Here is a 23,260-nt window from a genome sequence, read left to right as displayed (position 1 = left end):
GGGAGGGGACGGAAAGCAAATTGGACAAATCAATCACGAAGTGCCGAGTACCAGAGTACTCCATCCCAAGACTGCCACCCTTAAAACCTTAGGAACTACCCCTAGTAACTCACATCACTATTGCAGTGGTGTTGTTTAAGCAACCAAATTTTAAGTGGGTCCTGAGGGGGAACACATGCTTCTAACAGCTGCAGGAACCACGCTACTCAAACCCGGCCGAACGACTCACTAAGCTCTGTGCTGTTTTTTTAGGTCAAATGTGATAAAAGGAGCCTGCTCACAGAAATGTTGATTTTTGTTTTGATTTCAAAGTTTATTTATTTTGAGAGACGGTGTGCACAAACGAGGGGAGGGGGCAGAGAGGTGACAGAATCCCAAGCAGGCTCCATGCCACCAGCATAGAGCCCATCGTGGGGCCTGAACTCACAAACTGTGAGATCACATCCTGAGCCAAGATCAAGATCTGACGTTCACCCGACTGAGCCACTCAGGTGCCCCAGAAATGTTGGGATTTCAATGAATTAGTGTTTCATACAAAACAGAACGTTAACATACAGCAAGCTTTATAAGCACTTGGTTATTACTTTCTCCCTAGAACAACTGTTGGATGGCGTCCAAATTTGCTTGCGGAAATAAATGTGTGGGAAAAATATGAGATTTATGATCATGTGGCCTCTTTGCATATAACACAAAAATAGATTATTTTCCTGTTAGAGATCATTTATTGATCATGTAACGTTACTTAAAGTTCTAGTAACAAGGTTCCTGCCATCCTTACTAAGTAGAGAAGGAAAGTTCTTTGGGGGAGGTTTACATTCCACAGCACTTGACTGGTACAAGAAACAGGCGTAGGATCTATGACCATAGAACGATTACCAGTCACACATTCATATCCCATGTACAATGACTTAAGTTTGTACAAACTAGTGTTTCTCCTGAACCACTGTAACCGAAAATTAAAATGTAGAAATTTAATGTACCCAAATGTAAAAACTGCCAGAAACTAGACACTCCTCTGTATCATTTTTAACATTTGAAAAACTCACTCTCCTACAATACAAAATGAAGCAAACAAGGAAAACCAATTCCTGATCATTTTAATTTGTAAAACAGATTACATGCTTTGTGGGTAGAACCAAAGGTAAAACCTCACGTAGCTTACATTTTGTTCATGACAAGGCCAGTGTATAAATACTACTTAATAACATATGAAGTTTTCCAAGAGCCATAATAAATATTCAACTAAAAGAAGACAGCATGCAATCAACAACTCTCAAACAGATATTCATCAAAATGAGGTAAGTCTAATGTGTCATTTGCTAAAGAATTTAATGTCGAAGTGGAAAAAAACTCATCAAAAATATCAGTCTTCATGGAACTTTCCAAGTTCAATGTCCTAACGCAGGCATTATTTGTCAGTGAGTCTGGCTGAACTTCACACGGATTCTTCTTGGTGGGGCTGCAGTAATTATGGTCCTGTCTCAGGTGTGTATTTTGGGGAATGTCGTCTAACTCAGTAGGCACTGGTGCTGTGACGTGGTCATCTCCCATTTCTAAATACCTGAAATCAGCCTCCCCATTTGCCGAGTGCTCTGTTGAGACAACAGCTGTAGGAGACAACAGTTCTGCCAAAATTTCTTCATGACTTTGACCACTGTATGGAACCGCGGTGCATCCAGATTTATTCTCAGCGGTATCGATCTGATACTGTAGTTCTTTTAACAAGTCTTCTATCGAGTCACAATCGTTTGGAGACCCACAATGGGACACGTGTTCTAAATTTTCACTTGGAAGCGCTCCGTTTTGGGGGGAAGACATAAGAGCAGCTAATTTCTTCTTCTTTGCCTTAAGTTTTTTAAGAAGTTTGAGACGAAGTTTATGAATCTGACCCTCAACTGAGTCTCCATGGTTTGCAGAAGAAACACCATGTTCTTTGACACAGGAACTGTGACTGCGGTGAGCTCCGTAGGGGGCGTTTTCACATTTCTTCAGAACATCTGAATCAGCAGTAACATTAGCATGAACACGAGAAGTCGTGCCACCAGGCAGTGGATGACTTGGTGGCGGGGTGCTAACCGTAGGAGGCTTCCTTGCACACCTATTAGCTTTCCTGGATGCCCGGGTAGCCTTTTGGTTCACACCTTTAGTTTTAAAGCCACCAAAATTACTTGCCCCCTTAACCGAAGGCTGCAAATCAGTTACGGTGTTCCTATTACGAGCCGAAACACAAGGTGGCATAAAAGAAGCACCTTTGCTTAATAAGCCTTTAACCCAACTTCCTACAAATGGTTTCTTCGGAGCGTCTTTCAGAGATGGATTCTGCAGTGGCTTTGCTGTTACAGGTTTAGAAAATGCTGCCGTTTCGTTTTTCTTCAAATTAGATACCTGAGATGTAACCTGTTGTTCGGGTTTTCGTTTCTCAGTCTTTGGTGAAGGAAACCGTGTCAATGGAGTGTCCTTCTCGTGGGCCACTGTGCCCTCAACTTCCTGCTGCCCACCGTGTACAGGATCAGTAGCGGGGATATTATTCACGGGTGCAGCAATCCCCGTGTCTTCGGCATTCGGCGGTGCAAATCGCACGCTTGCATTTACAGTTTGAGACGGAAGCTTTAAATCCATGAATTGGTCTTGAGTCAGGTTTCCAACACATGGAGCAGATACTAAAGAAGCCAGTAGTGACTCCTGTGATTGCAAAGCCTTTGTTTTGCCAACTCCTGCATTCTCTGCCACAGGTTTATTTTCAAACGGGAAACTTTCAGAGTTAACCTGTATTTCTTCAAGTGTCAAAGATAAAATATTGTCGTCCCCCAAACCTTCTGGACCGGAAAGTAAATGATGTCCGTGAGCTACAGCCTGACCCTGCGAAAGAGTATTAGGAGCAAATGACACACTGGTGGGGAGAGTTCCTGAGGACGGCTCGGTGGAGGCAGCATCACCCACAGAACACCATGCTGGAGAGGCTTGTTCCTCATCACCAAAAGCATGCTCATCACTAGTCTTTTTAAGTGGAAGGCAGGCAGATGTTTTATCTGGCATCTCAGATGTTCTTCTTTCCCAGATAACAATATGGATCTCTGAAGCAAGAACTTCAAATTTCTCACGCCTTTCAGAACATAGGCCTTTTAGGTCATCACATTCCAGCCAAGTTCCTGGGGGAGAAGGAAGTTAAATAAATGAGGTTAGACATTCAAAACGCACCAGCTAGGTTAATTTTCTTCTGGCCATTTTAACTGCTGTATCCCTGAATATCCATCAAAGGAGAACACTTGAGGGGCGCCTAGGTGGCGCAGTCGATTAAGCGTCCGACTTCAGCCAGGTCACGATCTCGCGGTCCGTGAGTTCGAGCCCCGCGTCACTCTGGGCTGATGGCTCAGAGCCTGGAGCCTGTTTCCGATTCTGTGTCTTCCTCTCTCTCTGCCCCTTGCCCGTTCATGCTGTCTCTCTCTGTCCCAAAAATAAATAAACGTTGAAAAAAAAAAAATTAAAGTACCAATGTTGGGGCGCCTGGGTGGCGCAGTCGGTTGGGCGTCCGACTTCAGCCAGGTCGCGATCTCACGGTCCGTGAGTTCGAGCCCCGCGTCGGGCTCTGGGCTGATGGCTCGGAGCCTGGAGCCTGTTTCCGATTCTGTGTCTCCCTCTCTCTCTGCCCCTCCCCCGTTCATGCTCTGTCTCTCTCTGTCCCAAAAATAAATAAACGTTGAAAAAAAAAAAAAAAATTTAAAAAATAAAAAATAAAAAAAAGGAGAACACTTGAGAACATGGCCTTATCGTTGTCACCATTTCCTTCTGCCAAAGGTTTAAGTCTTTATTTGGACAATTAAAGTTACAGACTAACATCCAGAAATTTTAAAAACTGAGATAGTGTTTACTCTTCCCTAAATTGCCCACAAAAATCAAGACAGAAGTCTAAATATTTAACTTTTGTGACTTGGAACACAGTATATATCGCCCAATTTATCCAACAACATCAGAAAATGGATTTTTTCTGAGGCGCCTGGGTGGCTCAGTCAGTTAAGCTTCTGACTTTGGCTCAGGTCATGATCTCGTGGTGTGTGGGTTCGAGCCCTGCATTGGGCTCTGTGCTGACAGCCCCAGAGCCTGGAGCCTGTTTCGGATTCTGTGTCTTCCTCTTTCTGCCACTCCCCTGCTCGTGCTCTGTCCCTCTCTCTCTCTCTCTCTCTCTCTCAAAAATAAATAAACATTAAAAAAAAAAAAACAAGGGGGATTTTTTCCATATCTGTGAATTTTCATGAAGTCTGTTACCTCAAGTACCAACATTTGTTTGAATTCTTAATTTTTTTTTCTGATTAAAAAAACGAAAACTTTAGAGCTTTCATGTGTTTAGTTGTTTTATTTCTGAGCTTCTATTCTCTCATTTGTCAAGCAAAAATGAAATCATGTAGGTAGGACAAGGGAAGAGGTTAAGACCCTGTAGACACACACAAAAAAAACCCAACAAAACCATTCACTAAGTTTATGTGGATATATCCTTATAAACCACCTGAACCTACTATTTCCATACCCATTAAAACTTCTGAGACTCTGTTGTCTGTTTATGTCAGTTGGTTAACATTTGGACCTAATCCCCAGGGACTGATTCAATGCTCGAGGGAGGAGCCATGACCTTTTTTATAAGGTAACCATTTGATTTTTATATGTTGGAAACCATATAACCATGTAACCTACTGAAGAGGATTTCAGATTCCCTGGAATGCAGTAAAAAATTAATTTTTTTTCCAGTTTGTTTATGTTATTGAGAACCACTTCCCTCCAAATGCTGAAGCAGAGTAAAATTTTAAGGTGATCTTATTTATAATGTGAGTTTTGGCTTGCAAAGTGCTTTTATAACACATTATTGTGCCACCCACCCAAACCACCCAAAGAGGAAAATATCAGCTATGAGAAGTGTCCAAATAATAGAAAATGGAAAAACAGAAAATATCAAAAAGACCCCTTACCAACAGCCTGATACAACACTTTAAGTGGCTGCGTTATCTTGTTTAAGACAAAGTGAACACTGTGAGAGAAACACACTCAATATTAAACCATATTAGATAAATGTTAGGAAAAACCTAGCAAAGTTCATGGGCTGTACTATTTAATCTTCTTTTGAAAAGTTTAACTATTTAAATAAAGGCTTTACGGGGCACCTGGGTGGCTCAGTAGGTTAAGCGTCTGACTTCAGCTCCGGTCATGATCTTGCGGCTCAGCTCATGAGTTCGAGCCCTGTGGAGCCTGAAGCCTGCTTCAGATTCTCGGTCTCCCTCTCTCTCTACCCCTCTCCTGCTCACTCTCTGACTCTCTCTCTCTCTCTAAAATAAATAAACGTTAAAATAAATAAATAAGTAAATACATACATACATACATACATACATACATACATAAAGGCTTTACCTTGACCATAGCTATAGCAAATTATAGAGTTCAGATACTCTATTTCATGGGTAGAGAAGGCTACATGATCTGTAATGTCCAATAGTCTTAGAAATAGATGTTTTCTTTATGACTAACAATTGTAAACTAAGCAAAATTTTTTTATTCTCAGTTAAAAACCTTTCAGTACGATGCACTCTCTTTTTAAAAGAAGTACATGTTACATATCTAGGAAATCAGAACTGGCACCATTCACTTATCTGTACTGACCACCTATTACTCATGGAATAAAAGCAAACATAGTGGAAAAAAGCAAATTGTAAACTAACAATAGTATATGATCCCGTTCTTCACCTAGAAAAGAAATACGCATAAGCACATGTACCCCCATACAAAAGCAGCAGAAGACAGGAGTGATTCTAAACCAGAGTGACAGAGAGGCGGGGGCAGAAGAATTAAAGGCAAGGGCAAGAAGTGAGAGGGAAAGGAGTCAAGACAAAGTCTGTCTTTTTAAAAAAAAAAAAATCGAGAATTTAGCCTCTACGCCTATTATCATAAAAGAAAAAGGTTTAAACACTTACCATCAGCATCTAAAATCCATGTTATAAAATGATTATTTGCTTGGTACTGAATTACAGAAGTTATTTGATAAAGACAGCCTTCAAAATGGAATGAATAGCGCTGCAAGTCATTTCGTGGCAAGCCTTCCACAAAGTGCAACATGAATATGGGAGATACTCTGTGGGAGAGGAAGGCAAGCAAAGTCAAACAAATTTCATGCCCGTGCCTGGTTATACAAAAGACAGTCTGAAGCAAGGAAGTCATACATAACGCTTTCAAGGCTAACTGCACTAATTTTTCTTGAGAACCTCCAGATGTGTGCCTTAATTAGCAACGGAGAACTCACTCTACGAAGTATGTAACAGTAAACCCTTCTCAGAATGGTATCACCGACAGTTGGAAGCCATCATGCAATAAGGCTCTAACACAGACCATTAAACAAAAATTGCTCTGTAAGCCACACTGCTGCTTTGGCTTAAAGAAGATCTCATAGTAACATAACTATTCTGCAAAATCACAGGGAAAAATCCAGACCTTTTAGAATTTTCTTGGGCATCCAGTGGCCCAAATGAATTACTTTTGTTAGATGGCATAGGTAATATGGGAAAACAAAGTAACAAACCTAAGACACTGAAATCAACATTTAAAAAATTGCCAATATGCTAATAACTTGTCCTATTTCACTTTTATCTCAAGAAGCAGAGTGGTCCATCAAAGTAAAACTACTCCTTAGGAAGCTTAATTTGTACCTAAGTAGACAAGAAAATAGAACATAGTGGTTGATTTACCATACACTTCAAGACATCCATAATTTCAAAAATACACTTTATCGTTATAGTCACATGCCAAACCAGAAAACAGAATCCAAAGATGGGCCTCAAATTAACTAAATTTAACAAAGCTCTCATGATTTAAGAAAAATGTCAAATACCCCTTTTCCCAATATTTAAACAGCTGTCAAACTTACTTATCAAAACTTATTCAGCTGAAATGAACTTGAATCAGTGTCCAAAATGCAGATTATTCAGACAAGGAATAATTAGTAAATTATCTCATCGATCATTCTGTTAGAGGAAAGAATCAAGTCTTCAAAATTTAAGTACCTATAAATAACAAGTCCTGCAGAACTGTCTATAATGCTAACCCCCTTTGTTCTTTTATCATATCTGTAGCATCACTTTAAGATAATACTGATTATAGAGGCGCCTGGGTGGCTCAGTCAATTGAGCGTCTGACTTCGGCTCAGGTCATGATCTTGCATTTGTGAGTTCGAGCCCCGCGTTGGGCTCTGTGCTGACATCTCAGAGCCTGGAGCCTGCTTCCGATTCTGTGTGTGTGTGTCTCTCTCTGCCCCTCCCCTGTTCACGCTCTGTCTCTTAATAACAAATAAATAAAATTTATTATAATATATTTATTATTTAAATATACTATATTTATTATTAATAAAATAAAAAATGAAAAAGAAAGATAATACTGATTATAAAATATACCACTAGGAAAGAGAACTGCTAACTGAACTCTACCACGCCATCAATTTATAGACATACTCCCATTTTAAATATGTGAAAATGTGCCTCTGAATCAGTGATCCACAGTGAAAGTACAGATATGTTCTCACAGCTTGATATGCAGGCTTCAGGCACCTACTTGACTCCTTAAGTACTAATATCTTTTCAAGATATCTTTTTAAAAAAAATTTTTTTTTTAATGTTTGTTTATTCTTGAGACAGAGACAGAGCGTGAACAGGGGAGGGGCATAGAGAGAAGGAGACACAGAATCTGAAACAGGCTCCAGGCTCTGAGCTGTGTCGGCACAGAGCCCAATGCTGGACTCAAACTCACTGACTGTGAGATCATGACCTGAGCCAAAGTCAGACGGACGCTCAACCAACTGATGAGCCACCCAGGATACCTTCTGTGGCTAGTTACTAAAACATTCTCTCCTGGATCCCTAGATTACGCAAACTTGCCCCCTTAGTAGTGTGAATTACACATAGAAAGTGTTCAATGGTCAGCATTTTTTTCTTAATGGCATATTTAAAAAAACAGTACAATTTATAATGATGGCATCTTGGATTCAATAAAATAAAGCATATGCCCCCTCCTCTTCGAGTTTATTTTCCTCTCTGGGTCCCTAGACTCTAGCGTCCTTTAACAGTCACAGATTTCTCCTACCCGTACTTCCAGCCTGTCTCATTTCCAGCCTCACCGCTGAGGGTACAACTTTACTCTTAAGCTGGCAATAGATTTTGTTCCCAGGCTTCTTGCTACTCGCAATGCCTAGCATGTCGAGGACGATGCTCAGAGCTGAGACTGAGTTAAGCTGAGACTTAACCATAAAAAACCTGGATGGGACAGGTTAACAGAATTGGAATGAGAGTCACAAGAGACTTCACGCTAAGATCTGCTTGCATTCACCTCCTTAACTTGAGGCTGAACTCCTCCTACTAGAAGGATCTACCCTCAGGAAGAGAAACAGAAAAGAGAAAGAAGCACAAGAGAACCGTGCCAATTGCCCCGCTACTCAGACGGCAGGGCAACACAGAGTCCCCGTCCCACAAGGAGCAGCCAGTTGTATGTAATGGCCTGGATAGAGTACAAGTTTTTTATTTTTATCCCAACTAATGTAATGTAATAATCTGTATTTTAGAAAATGCACATTTAACAACGTGCATATATACTCCTCAACGGTAATAACAGGCTTTAGGCAAAAAAAATCTGCAAATATAATTTTTAAACCTCATTGCATTCTAGATCTAATTACATCACTGAACTAGTTCATATTTCAGATTCTATGACAAAAATTGAGGGGCGCCTGGGTGGCTCAGTTGGTTAAGTGCTGACTTCGGCTCAGGTCATGATCTCACGGTTCGTGGGTTCTAACCCCATGTAGGGCTCTGTGCTGACAGCTCAAAGCCTGGAGCCTGCTTCAGATTCTGTGTCTCCCTCTCTGCCCCTCCCCCATTCATGCTGTCTCTAAAATAAACATTAAAAAAAAAAATTAAAAAAAAACTGTGAGTAAAATCAGGTATAATTAAAGTCAGAGTTGGGGGTGCCTGGGTGGCACAGTCAGTTAAGAGTCCAACTCTGGATTTTGGCTCAGATCATGATCTCACGGTTCATGAGATCGAGCCCCATGTTGAGCTCCATGCTCACCAGCACAGAGCCTGCTTCGGATTCTCTCTCTCCGTCTCTCTCTCTGCACGACCCCTCACTCATGCACACATGCACTCTCCCTCTCTCTCTTAAACTTAAAACAAAAACCCGTAATTTTAACTTTTTTAAAATGTTTTTTTAATTTATTTTTGAGATAGAGTGTGAGTGGAGGAGGGGCAGAGAGAGGGAGACACAGAATCCGAAGCAGGCTCCAGGCTCTGAGCTGTCAGCACAGAGCCCGATGCAGGGCTCGAACTCACAAACCGTGAGATCATGACCTGAGCCGAAGTCGGACATTTAACCGACTGAGCCACCCAGGCGCCCCTTAACTATTTTATATGTCAGTACTCCAACCAAACTTTTGTAGGGAATGGTTCAATTTATCTGCTTGGAAGAAAGTCTCAAAGTCATTGTAATTTAATGATACTTTAATAAGCTCTATAAGCACAGAACAGAAACATCTAATTCTCTTCCTATCACTCCCCTACCCTTTACAAAAAGTTATTAAAAAAAAAAAAATCATGGCACAAAAACAGACACTCAGATCTAGGGAACAGAATAGAGAACCCAGAAATGGACCCACAAACCTATGGCCAACTAATCTTTGACAAAGCAGGAAAGAATATCCAATGGAATAAAGACAGTCTCTTCAGCAAGTGGTGCTGGGAAAACTGGACAGCGACAAGCAGAAAAAGGAACCTGGACCACTTTCTTACACCATACACAAAAATAAACTCAAAATGGATAAAAGACCTAAATGTAAGACAGGAAGCCATCAAAATCCTTGAGGAGAAAGCAGGCAAAAACCTCTTTGATCCTGGCCAGGGCAACTTTTTACTCAACAAGTCTCCAGAGACAAGGGAAACAAAAGCAAAACTGAACGATTGGGACCTCATCAAAATAAAAACCTTCTGCGTAACAAAGGAAACAATCGGCAAAACTAAAAGGCAACTAACGGAATGGGAGGAGGTATTTGCAAACAACATATCAGATAAAGGGTTAGTATCCAAATCTATAAAGAATTTATCAAACTCAACACCCAAGGAACAAATAATCCAGTGAAGAAATGGGCAAAAGACATGAATAGACACTTCTTCAAAGACATCCAGATGGATAACCGACACATGAAAAAATGTTCATCACTCATCATCAGGGAAATACAAATCAAAACCACAATAAGATACCACCTCACACCTGTAAGTGGCTAACATTAACAACTCAGGTAACAACAGATATTGGTGAGGATGGGGAGAAAGAGGCTCTCTTTTGCACTGCTGGTGGGAATGCAAACTGGCGCAGCCACTCTAGACAACAGTATGGACGTTCCTCAAAAACCAAAAACTAGAACTGCCCTACGACCCAGCAATCACACTACTAGGTATCTATCCAAGGGATACAGGTGTGCTGTTTCGAAGGGGCGCATGCACCCCAGTGTTTATAGCAGCATTATCAACAATGGCCAAAGTATGGAAAGAGCCCAAATGTCCATCGATGGATGAATGGATAAAGAAGATGTGGTGTATACACACACACACACACACACACACACACACACACAATGGAGTATTACTCGGCAATCAAAAAGAATCAAACTTGCCATTTGCAACTACGTGGATGGAACTGGAGGGTATTATGCTAAGTGAAATTAGTCAGAGAAAGACAAATATATGACTTCACTCATATGAGGACTTTAAGACACAGAACAGATAAACACAATGGAAGGGAAGCAAAAATAATATAAAAACAAGGAGGGGGACAAAACATACGAGACTCTTAAATATGGCACACAAACAGAGGGTTATGGGAGCCGGTGTGGGGAGGATGAGCTAAATGAGCAAGGGGCATTAAGGAATCTACTCCTGAAATCATTGTTGCACCATATGCTAACTAACTTGGATGCAAATTAAAAAAATAAAAGAAAATAAACTTTAAAAAAATATTGAGTACCCGCTCTATAACAGGGAGAGATGACATAGTACTGTTTACTGATACATGAAGATTCCATAAAATAATAATAAAATTGATTATAAAACAACAAAAAAAAATAACTGTTAAAACTGAAGTTTAAATAAATAAACTTTTCAAATTACAATCCAGGGTACTGTGTGACTTAGACTCCTAGTAATGAGGTTTTTTTCAAGATCTGTAAAGTAAAATTAAATCAGATTCTAAGTTGGTGCTCCGTATCACCATGCTCTGAATATAATTCCTAAATAATACACTTAAAGTAGCAGATCTGGCCTTGCTAGATTTAATTCATCTGATTTATCAATGGACTCTTTTTCCAATGGGAATATATTAGAGTGTGGATTACCTGAGACAAGGTGTTCAGGGAACTCACAATACTATTAGTTTTTAGAATGCTGACTGTAAGGTTGAATTATACATGATATCATAATGGATCTAATTACTTTTAAGTTATCCTTAAAAACTATTAAATTTGTTTCTAGATTCCATTAGACAACAATAAATCTTGATTTGTTGAATCTTGTTGTTGAATATGAATTTCAGGGGCTCCTGTGTGGCTCAGCCAGCTAAGCATCCGACTTCAGCTCAGGCCATGATCTCGCGGTCCATGAGTTCAAGCCCCGCATCAGAGTCTGTGCTGACAGCTCAGAGCCTGGAGCCTGCTTCAGATTCTGTGTCTCCCTCTCTCTCTGCCCCTGCCCCACTCACGCTCTGTCTCTGTCTCTCTCTCGAAAAATATACGTTAAAAAAATAATAATACAAAAAGAATATAAATTTCAAAGTAAAAAACTCAGAGGACTTCAAAAGACCCTGTCATTTAAAATTTAAGTGAAATTTTACACACTAGTTCAGTTTACTTTTGAATACAGTCAATGTCCAAATTATAAACTCGGCTTATAATTGGCCTGTTAGAACTCTAAACACATTTCACATTGAAACACTTATATTCAACGGATATGTTTCTGGATCAGAGCCTGAATCTCTAATGTAAGTAATGCATCTTATTTGTATAATTAAAAATCGTACGTTGCAATGCATCCAATTAACAGATCAAACAAAATCGGAGTAAAAGTTTATCTTCAATGCTGGTGCGTGAGAAAAAGCAGGTGTAAGTGTTAGATGAAATCACATACACCAGGCAGCCTCAAGCAACCCACCGGTCCAGTACAGGATGGCAGATACCCACACCCTGCTGCCCTTCTACCTCCTTCTCAAGACAGGGCGTAAACAAAAAAGACTCCCACAACACTTCAGTCTCAAAGTTTGAAACCCCAGACAACCAAAACAGACTGTGGACTTTATATTAAAGGTAGCTCCTCTTCTTTTCCATTCAAATGCTATCAAATGATAGTGAATGGGGGGAAAGAAAGGAAAGAAACCGAAAGGGCCAAGAAGGGGAAGAAGACATGAGGAAACAAGCAAACAACAAATATTGTGCAGGCAAAAATTAAAGAGCAACAGGGAAGCAGTAACTGAGCAGAACGGATGAAGCGGTGACGGGAGCGCTGTGGGGTGGGCACACTCAGGAGAAGAGCTTATACATGTCACAGAACCCCTCGAAGACTCAACGCTGATGGGCAACAGATACTGCAGAATGTGGGGTAAGGCCCTGGGCTAAAAACTAGGGTAGTGACAGGAAGAGTGTATCCAGAGCTCCCATGCACCAGGCTCAGAGAGGAACCAGTATAGACCGGAACACTGGAGCAAAAGATGAAAGGTGGCAGAAGAAAGGTTTCTAGAAAAAAACGTGGGGGAGGATTCCAAAATTGTGAAACATTTAAGTGTTTAGAAAATGTATCAATGAGGGGCGCCTGGGTGGCGCAGTCGGTTAAGCGTCCGACTTCGGCTCAGGTCATGATCTCGCGGTCCGTGAGTTCGAGCCCCGCGTCGGGCTCTGGGCTGATGGCTCAGAGCCTGGAGCCTGTTTCCGATTCTGTGTCTCCCTCTCTCTCTGCCCCTCCCCCGTTCATGCTCTGTCTCTCTCTGTCCCAAAAATAAATAAACGTTGAAAAAAAAAATTAAAAAAAAAAATGTATCAATGAGTGAAGAATTTGGAAAAATTTCACAATGCATACATAAAGAAAGCAAATGAAAACACAAGGAAATAATTCCAGGAAGACTTAGAAGTTATAAAAGAAATGAAATACAACCACATATACTGCTTGGCTGGAGAGGAAATACACATGTATTCATAATAATAATGAGTACCGATTACAAAAATCAGTACTGATATCAGTATTACAGATAACAAAAAATGTTACCATGTTGCAAGGACAGGGAGAGGTTAAAAACAGACAGAGCCCAGTGATTGGTGTAAGAACCCTAGTCTTCAACAACTATAAAAGAAGGAGAATGGGGCGCCTGAGTGGCTCAGTCAGTTGAGCTTGGTCCAACTTCAGCTCGAGTCATGATCTCACGGTTCGTGAGTTCAAGCCCCGCATCGGGCTCTGTGCTGACAGCTCGGATCCTGGAGCCTACTTTGGATTCTGTCTCCTCCTCTCTCTGCCCCTCCCCACTTGTGCTCTGTCTCTCTGTCTCTCAAAAATAAATAAATGTTGAAAAAAAAAAAAAGACTGCATAAAAGTGGAATAAGCTTTAAAAAGAAAAAAGAATGAAAACAAAGAGAAACAAAAGGTGGAATAAGTGCACTGTTCTGAAACGTCAAAGTAAATACCGCTTCACAGGTGTAAAATAGACGCTTATGGGAGAGGAGGTCGGGGGGGCACTGCTCTCTTTCCTTCTAGGTCTTGGCAGTATTAGATTAACCAAGAATGTATTACCTAGATGAAAACAACTCTTTAGGAAAAGATTGGAGGGATTTCCTGGCACATCCAAGGGCATCAGAAAAGGTATGAAAAGGTTAATGCCCCTGCTTCTTTATATCACATTATACCTCCAAACATTTCTTTACTGAGAGTCAGAGGCGAGGATGACTAAACACGAAGGTTACAGGATGCATTCGTGCGAAGTGTATTAACAAACGAGACAGACTGCCTAGAATGGAACTGACCCATGAGCTTAAAATATGGGCTTCTGGTAGCAATTTTAGAAAAGGTAATTCTGACCAGTGGTCCCACTGCGGACAAACAGAAAAGCTGGCAAAATATACTAAAAACACATCTGCTCAAAGGCAGCAGAAAGCTTCCAAGGGGATGAAGAATTAGCAGGCCGAAGTCTGGGAGAGGATGGGAATTCAGACAGATGAGCCTCTGGTTCACCTTTGAGTCATCTTAGTTCTTGAAATCAGATTAAGGAAATCCCAGAATTCTAGTGACTCCAGGCACTTGGCAGAGGAGACAAAAACTGATGATTAATATCCTTAAAGGGAGAAAACAAGGTAAAAGAAGGCAAGGCCCCATTAGAGTGGGGTCAGACAGTCACCCTGAGACAGGTGCAGCGGTACTTTGCCTGGGACAGTTTGCTGTCGGCCAGAGTCCACGACGGAGAGGCATTTTGGCAATTCGTAACAACTCAAACTTCTGACAAAGTTTCAATTCTACAAATTAAATCCACCTTCATTTCGTGCCAAAAATAGTAAGACAATTTTAACTCACTTTTCCAATACCATTTTTCTTATCTGTGACTTATTCCTGCAATTGTTACATGGACCAAAATGGGCAGCATTAAGTGGGTGCCACTCAGGGATGACATTTGTAAAGGTGACCAGATTCTTCATGTATCTGTAAAACAGAAGACATAAATTAACTTAAATTCGTTTACATTAATTTCAATCAATGCCTAAACCTTCATTCACGTATTTATACTTCCCTATTCCCCCATATCCCATGATAAATCAATATGCTAACGTTCCTCGCACACCCTAGTAAAGCTCTCTGTGAAGACCCTCCACAGTGACTCCTGTACTTTTTCAGCTGTGAGATGAAGACAATACGAAAGGCAGGGTTTCTCAAGAACAATACTGACATTTTGCGCTGGGTATTTCTTTGCTGTGAGGCATCTGTCCCATGCACTGGGGCTGTTGAGCACCATCTCTGGCCTTGACCCACTAGATGCCAGTAACAGCCTCCAAGTGCAGCGACCGTTAGCTCCAAACACCGCCAAACGTCCCACGAGGTGCAAAACAGCCCCTCGCTGAGAACCACCGCTTCCAAATTTATTACGAGCTCACCCCTTACCTACAAAATTACAATCTGGCTACCCGTATGGACAACCAAAAAGGAAAAAAGACAGTTCCAAATGTATAATCGCGAACACATACAACTTAACTTTCTTGATCTTTAAAAAATTAGAATGCCAGTTGTGGCAGAATTTTGTTTTCCCAGATACAGAAGTTCCAAATTTGCACTTTAGTCTAGATACCTGACAGCGAGAGGCACCTAAAATGATCTTTATTTTTTTATTTTTTTTTTCCAACGTTTATTTATTTTTTGGGGGACAGAGAGAGACAGAGCATGAACGGGGGAGAGGCAGAGAGAGAGGGAGACACAGAATCGGAAACAGGCTCCAGGCTCCGAGCCATCAGCCCAGAGCCCGACGCAGGGCTCGAACTCACGGACCATGAGATCGTGACCTGGCTGAAGTCGGACGCTTAACCGACTGCGCCACCCAGGCGCCCCTGATCTTTAAAGATATACACTACATCAATTGGGTCTACTTTAATAAAAAAAACCTTTAAAGGGGCAATTAATTACCTAATAGACATTAGTTTTTTCCTAAACAATAACAACAAATAATTGATCAATCGTAAGTGAGATCAGCACAGGCTATTACAAATACAGCAGTTCTCAGGGAAGCTAACATTTTAAAAGGGAGCAGCATAAAGTTATCAACAAAATGGAATGATTTATTTCTACTAAATTTTTAGTGCTCACAGATGACTGTTAAGGCTCCCATTTTTTAGTCTATAAGGGGGAGTTTGTCTCTGCAAATAAATGTTCATGCTCCACATGACAGCTAACGTTTTTGAGCACGTACTATGTGCAGGGCAGGGCGTTTACGCTCCTCTCCCAAACAACCCTAAGTGGCAGACACTATTCTTATCCCCATCTTACAGATGAGGAAAGTGAAACAGACTGCATATCAGATGATAAATGACCGACTTGAGATTTTAATCCAGGGAGTCTGACTCCAAAGACCATGTAAATAACTGCCTCCAGAATATACCTTATAAATCAAGTAACAGATCTTAAACAGGCACCAAAAAAAGCAGCACAAAACCCAGTGAGTTTGCTGGATATTCTCACGTTGGATTAAGTGGAAATAGTTTTAAACTATGATATATTAAGATTTAATGAAATGCCACTTCATGTTAGCTTTTCCTCTAGAACTACTTATTTTTAGAACAAAGGAATTAAAAAAATAAAACCAGAAACCAGCAAACTCAAACAGCCAGTGGCTTCTTTCCCCTGAGCCCTCTGAGATTTTTTAACATACCTCCAAAATGCTCTTGTATTCGAAGTATTCAAAGTAACTTAATGCAGCCAACAGATCAAAATAATTACTAAGTCACTGGCCCTCAATAATGTGTTTATATGTTATCTCCCTAACTAACTGGTCTGAATTTGGCCAGATAGAGATTATTTCTGTTGAGTTCCTGGCACATAAAACATACTCAATGAAAAGCTGTCAAACAACTCAGATGTAGACTTTGGAAAAGCTGTAATTAAGCTGATTTTAATCATCAAGCTTGTTTGTATTACTTAAAATCCAGGTGGTGATTAGGGAGTGTGTATACTACAGTGAGCAAGAAATCGAGGCCAGAAAACGTAAGCCTGAGTTTTGCCATCTACTAGTGTGTGTCACCTCGGGTGTTATTTACCCCCTTTTCAAGGTTCAGTTTCCCTATCTGTCAAATGAGGAGAAAATTAGATAATTTATATAAACCAGTGACAGAAGACCGAGAAATAGATAACTTGTTCTTATACTCACTTACAGAAAACTATTTTAAGTCCTAGGTGTGAGTGAATGCTCATTCTTACTCTGTTCTACTACTTTTGAGTCAACTGGTAAAAAACAAATGTCTTCTGGTTCTGTTGCTTGCATTCCCTAGAACATTCTCTCAGACTGGACTCTCCTTGAGTGATGCTTAAATACCAAAAATAATCTCAATTTAGATAATGAATATCTAAATGGTTTTCTCTCACATTTTTATTTAATAATGTTAAATAATTTTATTTTTATTTGTTTATTTATTTATTTTAACGTTTATTTATTTTTGGGACAGAGAGAGACAGAGCATGAACGGGGGAGGGGCAGAGAGAGAGGGAGACACAGAATCGGAAACAGGCTCCAGGCTCCGAGCCATCAGCCCAGAGCCCGACGTGGGGCTCGAACTCATGGACCGCGAGATCGTGACCTGGCTGAAGTCGGACGCTTAACCGACTGCGCCACCCAGGCACCCCATAATTTTAATTTTAAATCTGTTGTTTAATAATTTGACTCCAAATTTTCTAATTTGCTAGTAGGTGGGTGAGTTTAAGGCAAGAGGAAAGTATCGCTCTCCATGACAGTAATTTGAATAAATGACCAACAAAACCAGTTTGGTGATTTCAACTGCCAGTCAGCAACTTTCTCACGCACGGACAGAGTGAAGGTGTCATGTGTGATGAAAACTTTCTCTGACTCCTCTTTCCAAACCAACTTTCTCTCCTTGTTATGTGGCTCAGTGTATGGAAGCAAAAGAAACCCTCTGCCGCTTTCTTCTCCATGGTTCCTCTCAAGTCCCAGTCTCAGGGCATAAAATGATTGTGCGCCCATCAGGACCCCTCTAATCCTCACCCAGAGCATCAGGGAAGTAGGAAGCAGGCTGAGACAGCTCACATGCAAGAGGATTTTGGCGGTGGCTGGTCTTTCACGGAGGAGCGGAAGAGCCTAAGTTCTTCTCAGAACTCCTGCCAGACTCCCAGAGCCTCAAATCAGTTTCCGTGAGGTTAAAAAAGGTAACCGAACAAAAACCCTAGTTGCTAACAGAGGAAACAAAACACATATCATTTCAGGCAATTCTAAGAAGTATTCTTACTCCGCAGGGAATCCAGAATGGGGGTTGTGGGAGAATGCACTGCTCTTCCCATCTGTCCCCACGGAAGAAAACTCCTACTAAGTAACCCCGCAGACCATGGATTTTTACGCTTCAGTTGAAAGAAGCAAGCAAATTGCAGTTTCTGGGGCTCAAATTTTTCCACTGATTGATTGATTACTTATTTATTTGAATTTTTAATGTTTATTTTTGGGAGAGAAAGAGACAGAGCACGAGCGGGGGAGGGGCAGAGAGAGACACACACAGAATCCGAAGCAGGCTCCAGGCTCCAGGCTCCAAGCTGTCGGCACAGAGCCCGATGCAGGGCTCGAACTCACGGACTGTAAGATCATGACCTGAGCCGAAGTCGGATGCTTACCGACTGAGCCACCCAGGCGCCCCTCAAATTTTTCCTTTGAATCTTACTGGTGGGGAGACTTTAAGATATGGTAGGAAATTTTTTTTCTAAACATTTTTATTTATTTCTGAGAGACAGAGAGAGACAGAGAGTGAGTGGGCGAGGGGCAGAGAGAGAGGGAGACACAGAATCTGATGCAGGCTCCAAGCTCGAAGCTGTCAGAACAGGGCGTGACATGGGGCTTGAACCCATGAACCGTGACATCATGACTTGAGCCGCAGCTGGACGCTTAACCACCTGAGCCACCCAGGCACCCTGGTAGGAACTTTTACTGAGGGCAGAAGGAACCAGGGAGAGAGCAATGCCACAAATCAAAGTTTCATTAAAATTTTATTACTCAGAACTATTTTCAATAGAATGAGTCCATTTTTAAAAAGAGAAAAACGAAAAATATAAAAAATTTAAAATTTAAAAAAATAAATAAAAAGAGAAAAACTAACCTGCTTTGATACTTGTGCCCACACTGTGAGCATTCAAAATTCCAAGAGAAAGAATACATGAAAAGCTTTTCAATGAGGGGTTCCATTTTTAAGAGCAGGGGAAGTGCAAACACTGGGCTTTCCATATCACCTATAAAAAGAAAAGGGAAAACTATTGTTCATAATTGACTGAAAAAAGTAAACCCAAATCATTAGCTGTTATCTTTTCTCACTACGTTCACAGTACAATATATGTGAAAACATGAATATATGACAGAGTAAGTTACTCACAGAGGGGCAAGGGGAAGTTTTTAAAGCATTTCTCTAAAAATGTCTATCATAAAGATTTAATTATCACTTCAGTCCCTGTCTTCCATTTCTCGTGGCGGACACCTACGAAAACTTTTTAAGGCAAAAGACACAAAAGACCCACACTATCTCCTCAGAGCTGTTAACAGCTCTAGAGTATTATAAAAACAAAGCAAAAATACACAGCTTGCCACAGATACTCAAAATAGTACACCTGGTGAAACATTGTAGAATAATGGCAGACGTGGACAAAACCATTAAAAAGCCACTTCTATTCCAACCGTCTTGTTCCACGTGTGAAGGACGTGACACACAGGGTTCAAGGGCTGGCCTCAAATCTCCCTGCTCTTCTTCTATCACTCTTCTTAAAATCTTTTAACAGTTAAAATTAAACTTCAATGGCTTTAAGACTAGAGAAGATCTGAATTCTGGTGTCCTTGAAACAAAAACTGGACAGTGAATCTGGTCCTCCAGTTTTGAGATCAGCAGGCAAATTAAATAGGAAGATTTACATTCTCCTCTTACACTTGTTCTCCAGTTGGTTTCTTGCCTTTCTGTCCTCAGGGGAGCTTAGATGGTGCCGTACTGATCCAGCCCTAGAAAGAACTGGAGTCCTTCCCTTCCCTACCTGCCCGGGAACAGTCTCGCTTCCATGGTCCAGTTCTCCCCCTGGCCTGCAGCTACCACAGCCGGGAACGTGGCCAGGAGGAGTCACCTTGGCAGGATGCAAATGCAGAGCAGGTGTGACTGCCGGAGCACACTCTATACCAGTAGTTACAAAGGCTATTTTAACAGTCGCCTTTGTGGTATAGCCCCACAGCTATTTCCATACAAAAATAAAAATCAAAACAAAATTTTTGTACGTAGAAATAAATGCAAATCAATCTCCTAAACACACGTCAACAGCGTAAACAGGGAACAGTACAGCATGTTTGTAACAGTTACTACCATTTAAATGCTTACTCTACCGTAGCTAAATATTAATTGAGAAGCAACTAATTTATATTTCTTAATGACAACATAGAATCTGCAAGTCTAAAAATACATAAAGTTCTCAGTAAATCAAAATACCATAAAAGAAAAAAATCATAAAAGAGCTCAAAACACACCGTTAAATAAGTTATATGCATACAGATCATTTTCGGTAATTTATATAGCTCCTAAATTAACCTTAATTATTTTTCCTTTGTTTACAACTCTTATGGGTATTAAGCATAAAGCATTTACTAGAGAACACGTAATACCAATTAATTCCAATTTTTATAACTTCCTGCTGAAATCAGTTAAGTGGTTTCTTTGACTCTAGTATCTTCAGCCCAACTCCTACCCAACTACCTGGTTTTTCATATTTCCCTAAAATACTATCATTTGCCATGATGCAAATCTTTCAGTGACGTTTTGCTGCCCAGCTAGTCAAGTTTTCTCTTCTGATCATTGTTTTTGTTTTTTTTAAACCAATGTACAGAGTTCTTTAGAAGATATCCAGGATATTATTTCTTTGTTCTATTTTTGCCCAGAGGTTTTAAACTTCAATGTAATCGTATCTACCACTATTTTATGTACCTTATTTAGGAAATTCTTCTCCACTGAGTGGAAAAATATTCAGCCATATTCTTTACCAAAGTGTTAGAATTCTGCTTTTTCATGTTTAGGTCTTTTTTCTTTTTAATTCATTTAGAGAGAGCGAGAGAGCGCACGCGAGCGCAAGTCGGGGAGGGGCAGAGAGACAGGGAGACAGAACCCCAAGCAGGCTGCCTGCTGTCGGAGGCGCAGAGCTCTATGTGGGCCTCCAACTGTGAGGTCATGACCTGAGCCGAGCCACCCAGGCACCCCTGAAGTTTAAGTCTTTAAATGGGCTGAAATTTCTTTCTGATTACAGCGTCAAGTAGGGATCCAACGTCCCCCCTGTCTCAGGAACAAACTGTCCCAACACCATTTACGGGACGGCCTTTTTCCTTCCCCTACTTATCTACATCACCACCTCTGTCACAGGAGGTAAGCGAACAGGGAGGGTTTCATCTGGACTCTATTCTATTCTACTGGGCTGTGTATCCTTACACTAGTACACAAATCTCAAAGACTAAATTAATCTTTAAGATTACATAAATAAATCCAAACGAGAATATTAGCTTTATCTTTAAAAAAAAAAAAAATTAGACATTAGAAAGAGAAAACTAAGTTGAAGAGCGCAGTTACCTTTGTGGAGAGGTAAGGAAGAACTGAACAGGAAAGCGTACAAAGGGGGCTTAGCTTGTATTTGTAATGTTTTATATTTCTTAAACTGCAGGGAGGGGGGACAGAGAGGACAGGCTACGATGCATTTTTTAAAAACAATAATCAAAACGATGCTATGGCTGATCTTAAAAACGTAACCAACATTCGGGGTCAGTACAGATTCTCTTTCTCTTTCTTTAGTCCTTTCAAACACACAGTGACACTCAGAATGAGAACACAAACACTGTACAATTTTAAAATGCTCTTTTTAAGTTTATTTGTATTTATTTAGCACAGATTAGATTTCACTGGTAAGATCTTAAGCTCTAACATAGCGCCCAGTACTGTGCAATGAGTAATATGAACACAAACAAGAGAGGAATTCTACTGTATTAGAAGAGCTGTACACATGCCCAACTGCTATGGCTGCACAAAATAAGAATTTAAAATTCCCTTCTCTGGGGGTGCCTGGGTGGCTCAGTGGGTTGAGCATCCGACTTCGGCTCAGGTCATGATCTCACGGTTTGTGAGTTCGAGCCCTGCATCAGGTTCTGTGCTGACAGCTCAGGGTCTGGACCCTGCTTCAGATTCTGTGTGTGTGTGTCTCTCTCTCTCTCTCCCTCTCTCTCTCTTTCTCTCTCTGCCCCTCCCCCACTCATGTTCTCTCTCTCTCTCTCTCTCTCTCTCTCTCTCTCTCAAAAATAAATAAACATTAAAAAAAAAAACCCACAACATTTAAAAATCCCTTCTCTGTTACATAGAAAACCAGGCCCAAGGCAGCAGTGGAGCAAGACACAACCTTGCTCCAAATATAATGATCAGGACTAAGAAGGGTGGCGGTTCAGACTTGGGGAGAAACCACTCTGGAATTCAACTGGGAACTGGAGCAGGAACCCTGAATAAAACATCTCCGGTCACTCCAGGAGGGAGGCGATACCTGCAAAACGCACCACGGGAACCCCTCAGTCTGCACTCTGGTAACCTTATGGAAAAGGCTCCTCTGCGATGAGTATCCACCCAACAGATCAGGGGTTGGGGGTAAGAACAGGGACTGAAGGAACCTCAAGAAAACTTTTAGGCTGACAGCAGTGTTCTCTACCTTGATTGTGGTAATGGTTCCACACACCGTATACGTTTAAAAAGAGTTTTACTACATCTAAATTATACTTTGCTAAAAAGGAAAAAAGAATTTTCATCGCATCTGAGATCCTACCTGATAATAAGTTACAAAAGCCCTTTAGACCTAAAGGAGATAATGCCAAAGATTTGGCAAATCGAATTCCAGTTTATTATTTTAGGGACAGAGGAAACACAAACGTAGGAGCTCACGGAAAACAAAATAATAAAAGTAGGGGACAGAAATGTGAGACCAAAGATACTACCATTTACATGGTTTTTACCATGTAAAAACCAAGGTTTTTTACAAAAAGACCTTGCTTCCAGATGCAGTATCTGCGTCTGATGAAATAGATTTTTCTCACTGAGAGAAAAATTTGAAGGCATTGATATTTTATATAATTTAATATGGCTAATATACTAATAGAGGTATCCTGTATTTTTTACCACAACACAATATTAGTAGAAGAGTCAATACAAGGATAAAGAGAAATAAAACAAAAGACAATACCCTTTAAAAAAAAATCACTACTGGCTCTTCTTTGCAATACCCAAAAAATTGAGAAACCCCGGGACTCTAGCACCCCTAGCTCCACGTTGCTCCAAGGCCAGATCATAGAGAACAAAGCAGGTCTCGTTACTGTGCCCTTCTTAAAAGAAAGCTTTCCCAGAAGCTCATCAGGATATTTCTCCTCATATTCTCTTGGTGAAAATTGGGTACGGCAATTCTTCAACCGATCCCCGGCAAGG

General features: G+C 40.7%; 1 protein-coding gene across 3 annotated transcripts in view; it reads right to left on the bottom strand.

The window, feature by feature from the left end:
- Positions 1-1,076: 1,076 nt before the first annotated feature.
- The window catches only part of USPL1 (ubiquitin specific peptidase like 1), a 38,682-nt gene continuing 16,498 nt past the window's right edge, over positions 1,077-23,260 (bottom strand). For all 3 annotated transcript variants that reach the window (XM_047078385.1, XM_047078394.1, XM_047078404.1), the window contains 4 exons: positions 18,893-19,022; positions 14,613-14,738; positions 5,955-6,112; positions 1,077-3,149 (listed from right to left, as the gene is read on the bottom strand). In XM_047078385.1, the coding sequence (XP_046934341.1) occupies positions 1,264-3,149; positions 5,955-6,112; positions 14,613-14,738; positions 18,893-19,022 (2,300 nt within the window). In that variant the 3' untranslated portion in view covers positions 1,077-1,263. The remainder of the gene's footprint in view (positions 3,150-5,954; positions 6,113-14,612; positions 14,739-18,892; positions 19,023-23,260) is intronic.

The sequence above is a fragment of the Lynx rufus genome, unplaced genomic scaffold (assembly GCF_022079265.1).
Source record: "Lynx rufus isolate CCGP_SWC_20201006 ecotype Redwood Valley unplaced genomic scaffold, mLynRuf1.p SCAF_1, whole genome shotgun sequence".
NCBI classification, from domain to species: Eukaryota; Metazoa; Chordata; class Mammalia; order Carnivora; family Felidae; genus Lynx; species Lynx rufus.
The sequence above is the reverse complement of the archived record's forward strand: the minus strand, read 5'-3'. Positions and strand labels throughout refer to the sequence as shown.